Source organism: Suncus etruscus, chromosome X (assembly GCF_024139225.1).
Source record: "Suncus etruscus isolate mSunEtr1 chromosome X, mSunEtr1.pri.cur, whole genome shotgun sequence".
NCBI lineage: Eukaryota > Metazoa > Chordata > Mammalia > Eulipotyphla > Soricidae > Suncus > Suncus etruscus.
Window position 1 is genome coordinate 70886707 of NC_064868.1, and position 16168 is coordinate 70902874.

General features: G+C 41.2%; 1 protein-coding gene and 1 non-coding gene across 2 annotated transcripts; one reads left to right on the top strand and one right to left on the bottom strand.

Moving 5' to 3' along the window:
* Positions 1-2915: 2915 nt before the first annotated feature.
* On the bottom strand, positions 2916-5948 carry LOC125998576 (protein BHLHb9-like). Its single transcript, XM_049766609.1, has 4 exons — positions 5933-5948; positions 5489-5547; positions 5177-5238; positions 2916-4864 (listed from the first exon to the last, which is right to left on the bottom strand). The coding sequence occupies exon 4, from the start codon at positions 4609-4611 to the stop codon at positions 2932-2934; it is 1680 nt and encodes a 559-aa protein (XP_049622566.1). The 5' UTR covers positions 4612-4864; positions 5177-5238; positions 5489-5547; positions 5933-5948; the 3' UTR covers positions 2916-2931.
* A 7536-nt stretch (positions 5949-13484) lies between these two features.
* Positions 13485-13618, top strand: LOC125999813 (small nucleolar RNA SNORA51). Its single transcript, XR_007492282.1, has one exon. It is a non-coding gene; the product is annotated as a small nucleolar RNA SNORA51 (small nucleolar RNA).
* Positions 13619-16168: the final 2550 nt, after the last annotated feature.

Sequence of the window (16168 nt, forward strand, 5' to 3'; positions counted from 1 at the left end):
TTTTTTCTTTTTACTTTTTTAAGTCCCATTTCACCTTGGTCAGCTTTTCAATGGTAACCCATGAATCGATCCTTAAGAGTCTGTTGACTGCTTTGTGAATCTCTATGCCCTCATCCTGCAACCTTCACACCTGCCAGGCCATAGGGGCTGCAGGGGCTGGGCCCAGCTAGCCGAGAAAGGCCTCACCATCCCCACACCAACTCTAGGATTCTTTAATTTATATTAAAACACCAAGGGCGGGAGGGAAAGACATTGGCGGTTCGAAATGTGCTGTTATGGTGGGTGCTGCATATTTCATGTCTGAAACTCAGTTATGAATATCTTTGTATCTGTGGAAAAACTATATTATTAAGTTACCTTGTATCTCTGGTGTTTAAGTAATAAAAATTGAGTAACCTCCACCTGGCATTTTTTGGGGGTCTACTAAAGTCTGTGCTTGGAGTGACTCCTAGTAACTGAGGGGAATCATGCAGTGCTCAGGATCAAATCTGGGCCTTGAAGACTATGTGCTCCAGTCTGTTGAGCCATCTCTCCTATCCCAACACCTAAATAGGAATACTATAAATCAAGTGGAAATGCTTTCAGAAAATCATACATTTCTGGGGCAAGAGTCATAGTATAGCAGGTAGGGTGTTTATTTTGCATGCAGCTGACCCAGGTTCAATCTCTGGTACCTCATATGGTCCCTGAACCAGCCAGGGTGTAGAGCCAGGAGTATCTTCAGGTGTAGGCCCAAAACTAAATCCAGAATCTCTTAAAAATACAGTTGTGGAGAGCTGGAGAGAGTGCAGAGCACGTCTCGCTGAGGCCAACTCAGGTTTAATCCTTGCCACAACATAAGGTCCCAGAGTCTAGCCAGGAAACAATCCTAAGCATAGAGCCAGGAGAAAGCTCTTGAGCACAGTGGGGGTGTGACCAAAACAAAATTATATCTGTATGTAGTAATAAAAGTAGAAATAATAAAACTATTAGAACACTACCAATGCAATGTTCAAGTGACTTGGTGTCTCACCAGTGATTCTTGCCTAACCTGACCTGCAATTAAACCTGCATGGGTCCAGGCATCAATTGTTAATGCAGGAAAAACATTACAAGGTTAAAATTACGTTTTATAAGTTTTATTAACATAGAAAGAAGTTCACAAGTTACTGGGGAGAAAGCAAATAACAGCATTTACAGTCTGATCTTGTTTCAAGTGAATCCTTCACATATCTCAAAGCATAGGACCCTACACATTTTCATATAGCCTTTAAATTCTCTTCAGCTCAGATGAAAGGTTTTAATTCCTATAACATGATCCTGAGAGAACAGTCATTGCTTCAAAATCCTGGGAATGCTTTCTAGACCATAAAGTTTTCTAAGCACGATGAAAACAGAAGCAGTAGTATCTTTCCAATATTTCCTGCATTGGTTTAATGAATTCCAGGGAAGGCAATTATGCAACTTCAACCATTTATCTTGTAGTGTTTGCAGGTACAAAAGCAGGAAATTGACTTGTGCACTAGTACAAGGTGGGGACTGCTTTCCTTACATCTATGATTCAAAACATCACAAGTGGTTTATATTTATATATATCTCACATGGTTTTACAAGAAAAATCATTTAAAATATACAAAATAATGTATAGTATGGTATCAGTTCCTTCACAATAGAAGTACATATGGACAAATATAGGAAGGGTATGTAGCCAACTCTTATTCGATGGTGCATCTAACTTGTTCATTCAAAAGTGTGAAATATTTACTATTTCCCACTTAGTGCCAGATCAAATCCACATATAACTTGTTCATTCAAAAGTGTGAAATATTTACTATTTCCCACTTAGTGCCAGATCAAATGCACATATTCATCTCACTTTTCTACTACTCTCCCCTAGCTAGGTATAGCCAAATGTTTAATGGATATGTGCAGTTAGAGGAAGTTAAAATATGTAAGGCCTTGCAATGGCATCACAGTAACTGTTTGACTGAATTGTTAAAATCAGTCTATGGGCTTTGAAAGCCACTACCTAAAATAAGTAAAAGGGAGGAACATTAATGATAATGCATTTTACTCTCAGACAAAATATCTATGCCAACTGTCTGGTGTAGGAAATCTAGGAAGATCCAACCTACATAACTCTCAATGTAGTGAGTGTATCTAGTATGAATTCAGTAATAAAAAAAGTAGCAGTTCCTAGCTCAAGATAATTGTGAAAAGGAAAAATGTAAAATACACTGCCAAGTGTCTGACATAAAAGTAGGTACTTAGGAAATGCTTCCTTTTCATACCTACTCCCTTTATCTTCTGTGATGAGTGTAAAATAGCCTAACCATTTAAATTAAAATGGTAACAGCAAACTCAAAATTAAACATTACATGTTGCAGTTTAGGGGCTTTTCTGTTATTAAATGAGCTGACTGATACCATCTCAGTGGCATAGGTAGGAAAAAAGCAATCCCTCTGACATTAAACACTCCTTATGCTTCCACTATGTGTTAAAGAGTACATCACTGGCAATGAATTTGTGTTTGGTGTGTGTGAAAATCTATGTACTACTAGTTATCTTTTTGTGTAGATACATCACCTTACTGTGTAACTAAAGTCACAAATTCTTTTTTGCTACTTGAAGCCACAAATCTAAGTAGATACTAATGAACAAGTTAGCTTACATTTGTTGAACTGGTTCACTATCCTAAAATATTAAAATACACAAAATACACAAGGTACTCAAAATACACAAGATAAAATTCAAGATATTTTCAGCTCACGATGTAATATTCATTTGATACTGCAAAAATCATCTAGCTCAAACCCGGACTGTCACGGTGACACTGTGTTAACGATATGACGTACAATATGCACACGGTAGTAGCCAAAACTTGGGCAAACTCTTTGGAAACAGCCTATTAAGAGTTGAGACTGATTCAATGTATGTTTCTTTGTGGTTCCTTTACATAGTTTCAATGATCACTTTAACCTCACGGAAAATGGCCATCAGTGTATTGTAACTCTGGTGATCCACAACCATTAACGAACCCTTTCTGATATGCTCTTTTATGTTAATAAAGATGGCCACAGCACTAACAAGATTGGCTTTTGCCTCCTTCTGGTTAAAAATTAGTTTTAATGCTGCCAGAGCTTTGGTATCGATCATGTCTCTGGCTGCAGCTGGATTTTCAGACAGATTCAAAAGAACTTTCAGAACAAGATTTCTGGTCTTACGATTTCCAATGGACAGCAAATTGAAAAATTCTGTGAAATAACTAGCAACAATGTGGTGATTGTTAGCATTCGCAGTCAGCTGTCCAAGTACCTTTAATCCAGACTGCTGTCCAGGTGAATTCAAAGGGAAAGCCATGGTTTCCTTGCACATATGTTTAACATGTAACTCAACCTTGCGCTGTCTTTCATCCACAGAAGGAGGATTTAGAGTAATGACAGCCTTTTTTCTCATTTCAGAGGAAGGAAAACTGAGTAAGCTCTCAATAAGTGTCACCACGCCCACTTCATTAATGAACTCTTGGGCAAATGGATGAACATCAATGATCCCCATAGCGATTTGAGCTATTTTATGAATGAGGGGATCAGTAGTCGATTTAAGTAAGCTAATAAGTTTTTCAAATTCCTCAGAGTCCATGTAGCATTCCATTTTGCAAGGGCAAGCAAACGGCTTAATGCCATTCATCTCTCTGATCTTGATTTGGCGTCTAATCTCCTCTATAGTCTGAGTGCAAGGTTCAGATCCGAATGGATACTCAGGAACAGACTGTGTATATGCGCCAATGGTCTTAGGAAGGGAAGCTGCCGCCGCTGCAGCTCCTGCTCCTGCAGGCGCAGATTGAGCATTTTCCTCAAGTGATCCCAGGACAATATATGAAGGTGGCCTTGCCTCAGATTGAGATTGGGATCTATACCCCAATACTGCTGGAGTTACAGCAGGGGCCTTAGGCCAAATAGTTACCTCAGACCAATCCTTGGGCCTATTTTTCTCATTAATTTCATCAATAGCCTGGGGTTTAACAATCCTGCTCACAGGTTTAGGATTAGGATCAAAACTGGTTTCATCGCCATCCCAAAACCAACTCCCAATAACGTTCTCTTCCTCTTCATCATCACCTCCCACCTTAGGCTTGTAACCAGTTGCACCCAGAGCCTCAGACTTTTTGGTGCCAGTGTTCTTAGTTTTCCCTTCATTCTTAACACTAGAACGACTATAAGCTTCTTCTCCCTTCCAGAACCAAGAATCAGCACTGGACTCCTCTCCACCCAAGAACCAGGTATCATTGCCAGGCTTCTCTTTACATTCTGCTTTAGATTTACCAGATTTCTCTTTACATTCTGCTTTGGGCTCAGTAACAGAACACAGCTGATTCTTTTTAGGGGCCACATCCTCAGCTTTTGGAACATTACCGGCCCGCCCCTTCTTTTTCTCATTAACATTCTTGTTCTTAGACCCAGCCTTCACCTCTGCTTTGGGAGCTGCCTGAGGTGGTGCCTTGGCTACTGATTTGGCTTGGGTCTTGGCTACTTGTTTGACTGCAGGAGTAGCCACTTTCTCTGCTTCAGCTTTTCCCCCAGCCCCTTTTCCATGTCTTGCCTTGTTTCTACGTCCATTCTTACTTCCAGCCATGGTTGAAGCCTAGTTATATGCTAGCTATAGATATACGGTACTGGTTGTTCAAAGTCAATGTGTAAATACTCTTTCACAAGATCAGAGCTAAACTCTATAGGAAGTTAGTCAACTGTTAGCAGATACACTTTCCAGGCAGCAGCTGCCAGTAAGACACCTCAGGCTTCAGAAGATGACGGCTTCTAGGTGCAGACCTGTTGGCAACAGGTCTTCTGCCACTCCAAGAATTGTTCAGTCACCAATGGAAATGGACCTGAGGTGGAAAAAAAACTGGCTTTGAGTTTTTTTCAAATGTGCTTTTCCACATGGATATACAAACAGAAGGACATGATAGAGGGATAACAACAAAAGACTGTCCCCTTATCATCCTTTCTATACAACTATTAGTACCTAACATCTCCTCAGATACTACTACCACCACGCCCATTTCTCTGTATCAGAAAGGAATATAAAAGGATGTTGAAAAGAGGTGAGTTTAAGGAATATTGAGCCCCTCTATATACAACACTAAGCCTATATATATATATATATATATATATATATATATATAAAATCTCACACCAACCTGTACTGATTTGGTACAATCCTCTCCTCCGTCTTAAGTCCCAGGCCAATTCACAGGAACACCTATAAACAAAGATATAGAAGGGGCTGGAATTTAATTTTGGTAGCTATGTACTGTTTTCTAAACCCAATACCTGCCTTTCCAAAACAAGAAATTTGGTTATAAAACACATTTTTGCCTTTAGTTTTCTCATAGTTTGCCCACTCATTTCTATCCTAAATATCTATAAAGATGTCTAGATAATTGAAAGATGGTTGCTACAATAACCCAATTGGCAACAGCTAATTTTCATTCTCAATTAATCACACTTACCTAAGTTCCACGTGAATTATATTCGAAGTAAACAGCAAATCACAGATTTTTAGAGGCACCTGTAAAAAGAACGTCACATGAAGAAACAAAAAAAAAAAATCAATGGCTAAAAGCACAAGAAGTTACGTTGTATTAATATTTCCTGGAAAGGGTCATGACACATACATTTTATATTAAGTGCCACCTTTAAGTGTTTTTAACCGGTCGGCAATTACCTAATATGTAGTTTATCTATTTATAACTTCTACCAACTCGGGTCATTTTTCCAGAAGAGTGGAGGTTTTTGTCATCCTAAACAAAAATAGGAGGCCCCAAAGCAGAGTCGAACACTGTCATCTTAGAAAGTAGGTAAGGAAAATAATAGGAACTGTAATTTCAATACTATTTTTGCATAGCCCTCTTCACCCATATACAGCTCCTATTTTATGCACTACCTCTACTCACCAGTAGGGGCCAGCAGATGTTATCTTCTCAGTTAATGCAATTCTCCCTCTGGAAAAAAAATGACACCCTGCAGAGAAGAAAGGATGGAGGTTGAGCAAAAAGCCCAGTGATTATACTGCCATTTTAGAAAAACAGAACGTTCATAATAAAAATAAAAAACAACGAGCAATCAAACTGGAAATCGGATCCTGCAACTCATTTTCAAGAACCAGACATTACGTAAACACACTTCTCCCGCCCCCATGGTCGTCCATCATTTTTTGATGTCGCAGCTACTAAAAAAGACCCCATGGAGATGGAAATTTTCAGAAATTTCAGAGGAAACCTATTTTCATGATTCCTTGACGGTTTTCGGTCTATTCTGAAAGAGAATACCTCCCCCCCCACCAATCTATATTAAATAGGACTGCTGAGAACCCTAAAGCAAAAAGATGGGCAAACAGGAAAATTCGTCTTTACATGGATCCTCCTGGGCGAGGGTCGATCTACTTTGTTTCAGACTAAACTAAATTGGAAGCAGGATGCGAACAGCGGAGACAATGCTACAGCGGCCTCTGGTCAATTTCCCTCTTGATGTTTTTAATTTACCCACTCGCAGTTGCCCTTTGATGAATACGCTAACCCTAAGATGCAACAAGATGCAACAAGTGCGAAGAGCTCCCCGCTCCCAGCGGCCCCCCGGAATGTCCAGCTGCAGAGCCAAGGACCCCGCCCAGCCTTTGCAGGACCTCCCCCAACAGCTCGAGCTCAGCTCCGCCATTTCTCCCCATCCCCCCACTTCTCTGCAAAAGCCCGGACGCCATAAAGGGTGGGGCGCGGGGCCCCGCAAAGCTGGGCCCGGGGCTGCCGGCGCAATTAGCAAGGGGGGAGGGGAGCCCGCTGATCAGCCCCGATCGCCCGCGGTCTGGCCCGCCGCGATGGCTTTTTTGCCCCCCCCACCCCGCCGCCAGGGTCTTGGCCCCTTCGGCCCTCCCGTCCTCCCGTCCTCCACGATCGAGGACCACGATCGGGGACCACGATCGGGGCCCCCGAAAGGCAGCCCCAGGCGGAGACGGAGACGAAGCCGAAGCCTCTGTCCTTCGCGTCCCCGCCCCGGGCTCCCCGACTTGCCTGGGCAGGCTCAAGGCCCAGATCGGCGGGCTGCCCCCCTCCTGGCGCTGCTCTGCGACGGGATTCCCGGAGCCGAGATTCTGCTTCCAAGAGACCCGCTGCTTGCTGCTCGCCCGCACCGCCGCCTCCGACTGACCAGGGGCTGCGCACACTGCGGCACGAAGCGGGCTGCGAGGGCGGGTGCAAGGGGCGGAGGGAGACGGGGGTGACACGGCTCGAAGCCCCCCAGTCCCCGCGCGAATCCCGACCCGGGGGGGGCGGAGACGGCGGGAGCGACCGCCCAGGGGCGGGAGAACTCGCGGTGGCCTCCATACGCTGGCCCCCAAATGATCTACGTGGCGACCACCCCTTGCTTCCCTGGCCTTTCAACATGCGGGATCCGCCCGTGATTGGCATGCAGACCCCGCTATCAGCAAGTTGGGGGGGCTGCGCTGGAGAGCCGCGGAGGGATACCAAAGCGCCCCTTGGTATGTGCATGAGAACCCCCAGACTAGTTCTTGTCTGACCACTTCCTCTCCCCCCCATCAGGACCGCCATATTTCCTTGAGGATAAAAGGGTGTGTCAGCACGCCAGGATGGGATAAAAGATCTGTAATCGTATTGTTTGGGGAGTGTTGGGATAGGCATCTCAAATTCTTTCATTGCTTTATCGGGGTCTCCACGAAGGGTGGCATCCACTAAAAGTGGGAAGGGGTTCCAAGGGGGAGGGGATCCGGTTCCGAGGGGGAGGGGATCCTATAAACACAGGAGACTACCACTGATAGTGAGTGGCAGTGATTTCTCCAGACAACAACAGCCTACTTTGTGTATCTCTTATTTGAAATGGCAACGCATGTGATATCTGGTGGTCCCCCTAATTTTCCCAGGAAGCAAGCCTCTCCTCAGGCCAGCATTGGTTGCTTCAAAAACAACCCTCCATTTCTGTCGCCCACAGCCAAATCACAGGCACTATTTGTACAGTTCTAAAGAGACACTTCTAATGAACTTTTCAAGACAATACAGCTGGTCTCAACTACTTGAATCTGTCCTGAATGTGCAAATGGTCTTTACCTTACTTTCCCAACTGTTGTCTACTGTGTCTATCCGTTATTAACATATTCATCATGAAATATATTGATTTACAAGTCACAGACCTGAAGCTTTGAGGTTTGAGGCTACTCTGGGCTCTGGACTCACTCTAAGAAGTACTGAGGGGGGCATGAGTTGCTGGGGGTTTAACCCAGGTTTCCTGCTTGCAAAGCATGTGCTCAGTTTATTGAGCTGTTTGTTTGGCCCTTTTATACTTATTTTAAGTCCTCTGATCATTTATAAAATCTGCATTATATCTGAATCTAGTTTTGATGCTTGTTTTCTTTCTTCAAACTTTTTTTCTTGGCGTTAACATGACTGATAATTTTGAATCTGAAGTATAATTCTGCATTTGGTATAATCAGATGGATAATCAAAACAGAGGTAGATACTTATTTTGTTTTGTTTTATTTTTTGAAAGTGCTCAGGAATTACTCCTTGTTTGGTACTCAGGGATCAAACTTGGAGGCGTTGGGGGGAACATATAGGGTACTGGGGATCAAAGTTAGGTCAGCACTCTACCCATTGCACTATCTCCAGAGCCCCCTTAGTAGGCATTTAGTATAAGGTGATCAAGAGTAGAATTGTCCTTAATGTTTTCTGTAGTTGTAGATACTAAATTGCTCAAATTACTATGGTGTCCTTCTCTTCATTTCCCCTCTTAATTTTGGATTAGTTTCTCATACTGTTTCATATTCAATCACCTGTTTATATCCCCAGCATGTATTTCCCTAAAGTGTTCTAGAGAACTCTTTGAGAGGCTGTGACTCCAGATTTGGGGATGCTCATGTGCTCTGCGATCTCTGTTCTCTGATGGTTTTCAGATATGTCATTCATTCAAGTACAGCTTCAAAAATTATCTTTTTAAGTGCAGGAGTTGGGCTTCTAAACGCTGTTCAATTCCGAACTGAAACTGACTATGAATTTTCATCAAGTGGCTAAAGACTAGTTTTTTCCTCTTCTTTTAAACTATACTTCTGATATAGGGAGCTAAAATTTCTTTTTTTTCTTTACCATCCAGATGACCCTAGCATCTCAGCCTCATTTTTTTCTTTATTTGCTGGGGGGTGGGCACACCCAGTGCTGTTTAATGCTTACTCATGGACCTGAGCTCAGGATTACTCCTGGTGGTAGTGATGGGACTATATGGGATGCAAGGCTTAAACCCAGGTTGGCTGTGTGTAAATCAAGTGCCCTTCCCACTGTACTGTTTCTCCAGCCTAAGCCTCAGATTTCTTAACCTAGAGTGCTGATTATAATTCAGTTCTCCTGGATCAAAATCATTTGTATTAAAGTCTCAGTAGCTGTGATTTACCTATCTACCTTCTTTAAGGGAACAAAACAGAAAGTGTCCCTTCAGGTGTACCCAAAGATACTGTTGACCTCCTTATCATTCCAGGGCTGCCTCAGATCAGTAAAGACCACTTTAGGAAACAGTAGAATGCAGTGAAGTGTATCTCAGCCTTGAAATAATTTTATAAAATGATGATATATGTTGTAATGCTATATGCCTAAAACTCAACTATTAATAACATTGTAAATCATTGTTCTTTAAATTAAAATCTGTTTTAAAAATAAAAGTAAGATGTATGTTATGTATGTCATTCCTATGCTTTGGTCTAGGAATCAGCCAGAATTCAGAGCTAAGCAGTTCAAAGTTTGAATAGTCTTGGCCAATATATGTGTTATTATAAAAAGGTATATTATCTCAGATAATACATCCTTCATAGGAGGTTGCTAATACCTTATAAGATTCCTATATATATACATTCCTAAATGAAAATGATCAGATATTGTTATACCCATATGTATCTAACAAGTCTAATTCTTTAAAATTGTGACCTAGTCAGATTATGGGGTGGACTGAAGAAAAGTAGGAGAGAACAAAAACTCCAGTGTTTTCCAGTTGTGAATTCTAAGATATTTCTATTGTGCATTTTGTCACTGTCAACTCAGTTCTTCCTACAATTGTGTGTTAATTACTATAAACCCTCACTAAAGACTATTTTGAGGAAGAATATCCTTCCTCCTTACAGTTAAGAAAGCCAGGGAAATGAATGCCAGTTCCGAAGGAAATCTGCTTGCTTTAGTTATCGTGTGGTTCAGAAAGGGGTGATCTGGTGCACATGTGTGTTGTTGGCCCATACACATGGTCCTTGCATGCACATGTCATCTTTATTTCCTCTTTTGGGATGTGTACTTTCCTATTCTAATGCTAGGTTATATACAGGGGCTCTCTCCATACCTGTGGTATGTCTTGGGTGCATTCCCCTCTCTTTCTCTTCCTCTTCCTCCCATCCTCAAAATTTCCAAATAAAAACCTGTTCTTATAAAAAGAAAGGAGTGATCTATCTGTTCAATGACACATTAGGAGATTACAGAAGGAATTCTGGGGATGGTGTCCTTAATCTTAAGGAAAGCCATTAGAAACAGTTGGATTTGAATCCTCAGGAAGCCACTTGATTAATAGAGTTGTAGTCATTTGGCTTCTAATCTTAGGAAGAATAGCAGAAAAGAGGAATGTGGAAAAGCTAACTTTTGCTAAATCAAACATACATATTAAATTACACCCAGATACAAAACAGTTCTTCCAATTGAATACTACTTGGCTATAACAAAAAACAAAATCATGACATTGGCTACCATGTGGACAGAGCTAGTGAATATAATGCTGAATGAAGTCAGTTTAAAGGAGAGGGACAGAAATAGAGTGATCACTCTCATATATAGTATATGAAGAAGCAGAATAAGAAAATAATGCCCAGGGGCTGGAGAGATAGCATGGAGGTAAGGCGTTTGCCTTTCATGCAAGAGGTCATCGGTTCGAATCCCAGCGTCCCATACGGTCCCCCGTGCCTGCCAGGAGCAATTTCTGAGCATGGAGCCAGGAGTAACCCCTGAGCACTGCTGGGTGTGACCCAAAAACCACAAAAAAAAAGAAAATAATGCCCAAAGGCAAAAGAAACTGAGAACTTGTCTTCAGTAGGAAGCTTATCAAGGTGGGTGGAGAGGGTGAGTGAGGAACCTTGGGATAATGTTGGAAGGAAGTGAACAGCTGTGCTGAGTGACTAGTGCTGGGATTGTTCAGGTATGAAAGTCTACTAGTCACAATTTATTAACTGCCCAAATGTTTTAAAAATATTAAAGAAAAGAACTTTCCCAGTGTTAAGAAGCATAGATATCAAAACAGTGGACATATGTCATATATCCAGGTACTATGAGATGGATTAGGACAGTTAGAAAAATGATGGACTGTAATAAACAATTAGGTTGAGATGGAAAAGCTGGAGTAAGCTAACCCAGGGAGAAGAAAATAAGGGACAAAATGTCTAAAAACACTCAGGTTTAAGTTTCTTTATGATAAAGCAGTACTCTGTTATAAACTGTAAAGTTTAGAAACTTGGGGCAGGAGTGTTAGTACAGTGGTAGGGTGTTGCACTTGGTTGACCTGGCTTTGATCCTGGCATTCCATATAGTCCCCTGAGCACCACCAGAAAGAATTCCTGAGTGAAGAGTCCAGAAGTAACCCAAGTGCTGTCAGATGTGTTCCCAAAACAAAACAAAACTTAAAGGGGTTATAGCAATAGTACAGTGGGCTATTGTCTTGCACATAACTGATCCAGCATCCTACATGGTCCCATGAGCACAAGTAGGAATAATTCCTGAATGAAGGAGTAACCCCTGAGCATCACCTGGTATACCTTCTGAAAGGAACTGATGAACACAGTGATGGTGATGATAGAAGAACTCAGTGATACTTAGAACCAGAAAGGTATGTAAATAGTGGCCAGCTTCAGATTCATCTACAAAGGTTTGAAGCTAAGCTACGCTAACCAACTTAGTGAGCCTATCAAGTTAATCAGTCTGCCTCAGCTTCTCATATGAGGAATAGAGACAACAACTGCACCTACTCTGTAAGTTAGTCTTAAAGATTAAGTTAATAAAGTTAGAAAGCCTATAAGAGTATTTGGATCCCATATATAGAAAGCACCCCATAAATCGTAATGGTAGCAGCAAGTACAGATACTCCTCGCTTAATGACCAAGTTCCATTTCAAAGACTTGGTCGTTAAGTGAATTGGTCGTTAAGTGAGGAACTGCATGTACTGTATACAGTAGTACAGTATATGCGTAGTATTCTGAATAAGTAAAATAACTAGAAAGATGAAACTGAAAACTTCCACTTGTTTTAATTTGCATAGGTTGCATGTGTGTAATTTACACACAGTACTGCAATGTATTACAGAATGTAAAGTTAGTAAAGTAGGTACATCAAAGCACCAAAAACCACAGTACTGTACTGTAGAGTGTACAAGATGGAAAAAGGATATTTAAAATAAAATAAAATGAAATAATGGGGAAGAGATGTGCGAGCGGTCGCTAAACAGGTAGGTCGTTAAGCGAGGAGTATCTGTAGTAGAAGTTTTAATTAAGTATTGTAGTTATAGCCTGTGTTTTGTTTGCTGGGTTCTTGGGCCATATCTGAGTTCTTCAGGGGTTACTCTTGGCTCTGCACTCAGGAATCACTTCTGGCAGGCTTGGGGAACATATGGGATTGAACTGTGGTCATCTGCATGCAAAGCAAGTGTCCTATCTATTGTACTATGTCTTTATAGTTTTGAACCATCAGTGTCCACATTTAGTCCTCTGTCCTACCTGCCTCTTAACACTAGATTTGCCTCACTCACAGAAAAGATTCCAGGGGCCAGCACCCCTTATGGCCCCCAGATCCCTGCCCAGAATGAGCCAGATCCAAGAGTGTAAGTCCTGAGCACCACAGATTATGGTTCCAAAATAAAACAAAACTGCTTCATGGCATAAAGAAACAGTAAGCTAGGGTCTTGTAAGATAGTATAGGAGGAAAGGCACATACATAGTATGCTGCCAACCGTAGCTCTATTTTTTTTTTTTGCGGTTTTTTTTTTTGGGGTCACACCCGGCAGTGCTCAGGGGTTACTCCTGGCTCCATGCTCAGAAATTGCTCCTGGCAGGCACGGGGGACCATATGGGACGCTGGGATTCTAACTGATGACCTTCTGCATGAAAGGCAAGCGCCTTACCTCCATGCTATCTCTCCAGCCCCACCCGTAGCTCTATTTTCTATGTGATTCCACATGTACTGCCAAGCATGGCCCTGAGTATTATGAGGGTGGCTTGGGAAATTCTGACACAGTAAAATTCTTGTAGCATAGTATTCTTGTTTTCTCCCTTTGAACCACTGACTCAGTTTGCTAAGAGTTACCAGAAAAAAATCAATCAGGGATCCTGGTGTGGGGTGGGGAAGAAGGATTTGGGATATTGGTGATGGGAATGTTGCACTGGTGAAGGTTTTTTTTTATATATATAAAAAAAATCAAAAAGAAAAGAAAATATAAGGCCTCCCAAATGCTTACCACAGGTTGTATTCTTTACACTGACTGTATAGAAAGAAGAGGTGCAGCAAATGCTCCCCATATACAACTCAAACCAGGCCATTTGCCTGGTCTGTATTGTGAATGGGGAGACAAAAAATGCCAATACTCCTCAAAGCATTGTATAGATTTAATGCACTTCCTTTAAGGATATCCATGACAATCTTCTAAAAAGTGGATCAAACACTCCTGAAATTCATTTGGAACAATAAACACCTACAAATAGCTAAAGCAACCTTTAGGAAAAAAGTATATGGGAGGCATCACTTTCCTCAACTTTAAATTGTACTACAAAGCAATAGTCATTAAAGCAGCATGGTATTGGAATAAAGGCAGTCCCTAAGATCAATGGAATAGATTTGAGTATTCAGAGTGTTTCCCAGACATACAATCAATTAATCTTGGGTAAAAAGGCAAGAAACACAAAATAGAGCAAGGAAAGCCTCTTCAACAAGTGCTGTTGGGACAACTGGTCAGCCATATGTAAAAAAGCACATTCTGGCCTCCATTTATCACCACAAACAAAGGTCAAATCCAAATGGATTAAAGGCTTTGGTATCAAACCCGGAACCATAAGGTATACAGGCAAAAACACTCCATGACATTGAGACTAAAGGCATCTTCAGGGAGGAAGCATCATACTCCAAACAAGTAGAAGCAGAGATAAACAAATAAGACTATATTAAGCTGAGAAGCTTCTGTACCTCAAAGAACATAGTAACTAGGATATAAAGGCAACCCACATAATGGGAGAAACTATTCACACAATACCCATCAGATAAGGGGCAAGTATCTAAGATCTACAAGGTACTGACAGAACTTAACAAGAAAAAACATCTAACCCCATCAAAAATGGGGAGAAGAAATGAACATTTGCTTCCTCAAAGAAGAAATACAGATGCCCCCCCAAAAAAACCATGAAAAAATGCTACACATCACTAATCATCAGGGAGATGCAAATCTAAACAACAATAAGGTACCATCTCACACCACAGAGACTTGCACAGATCACAAAATAAAAGAACAATCAGTGCTGGTGGGGATGTGGAGAGAAAGGAATTCTCATTCACTGCTCGTGGGAATGCCATCTAGTCCAGCCTTTATGGAAAACAAAAGATTTTTTTTCTTTTTTTTTCTTTTTTTTTTTGGTTTTTGGTTTTTGGGCCACACCCGGCGCTGCTCAGGGGTTACTCCTGGCTGTCTGCTCAGAAATAGCTCCTGGCAGGCACGGGGGACCATATGGGACACCGGGATTCGAACCAACCACCTTTGGTCCTGGATCGGCTGCTTGCAAGGCAAACACCGCTGTGCTATCTCTCCGGGCCTGATTTTTTTCTTTTGTTTGTTTTTTCTTTTCAAAAACTGGAAATTGAGCTCCCATATGAGCCAGCTATACCACTCCTAGGAACACAAAACAGAATATAAAAATATCTTCTGCACACCTATATTCATTGCAGTGCTATAGAAACAACACATATTCCTGACAACGTATGTGTGGCTAAAGAAACTGTGATACATATATAAAATGAAATATTATGCAGCCTTCAGGAAAAGTTAAATCATGAAATATTCCTATATATGTATGGACATGAAAACTATTATGCTGGGTGAAATAAGTCAAAGGGGAGAGAGACAGAATATCTAGGAGATTTAAGAAAAATAAAAGATATTGTAATAATACCCAGAGATAAGAGAGATGAGGGCTGGAAGGACCAACACATGATATGAAGCTTACCACAAAAAGTGGTGAGTACAGTTAGAGAAATAACTACACTAACAGCTATCATGAAAATGGTAGTGAGTGAGAGAAATAGAATGCCTGTCTCGAATACAGGCAAGGTGTGGGATAGGAGGGGGGGTGGACTTTGGTACTGGGAATATTGCACTGGTGAAGGGGGGTGTTCTTTTTTTATTTGTGAAATCCACTACAAACATGTTTGTAATCAATGGTACTTAAATAAAGATATTATTTAAAAAATGAAAATCAATAAGGTGTACATATAGAGGATGGAAGAATTGCCTCAGTGGGGTAAAGTGTAAAGAAGAGTGTATCAGAATTGTTTTAAATAGGACCTAGTATTTGAGATGAGCCCAAAAGAATATGTTTTCAAAGGTAGAAAAGAAATAGTGAGAGAGAAAAGGTAAGAGATTGAGGGAACAATATAGAGAAAGGCAGAAAGGCACAATAGTAATAAAGTATACAGTGTAGTTCAATTGGAAAACAGAAAACAATCTACCATTGCTTGAGTGGAGGTAAAATGCAGGTCTTGGACCAAGATAAGACACCTATGAGTGAGTTCCTCCTCAAATGATGTCTGCTTCTCAGAGTTCTGACCTGACTTGCTGTTTTTGAAAGTGTGGTTGAGGTAGACAGTCTATATATGCTGGATAGTACAGCTGGGCTATAAGAAAATTATTTCATTTATGACTATTAATATGGCAAATTCATTCTTAATTTTATTTCCAGCAGTATTATATTAAGTTATATCTGAGCCAGCCATTACATATTTATTACATGACATAGTTCATAATATTTATCCAGAAACGGAGTAGAAACAAAAGGACTGTATGAGTTATCAGAGGTGATTGTTGGTTTCTGGGCCAAACCTAGCAGTGCTTAGGGTTTACTTACTCCTGGCTCTGAGCTC

Excerpts from the sequence above, each read along its gene's own strand:
- LOC125998576 (XM_049766609.1), bottom strand. The coding sequence starts at position 4,611 with ATGGCTGGAAGTAAGAATGGACGTAGAAACAAGGCAAGACATGGAAAA.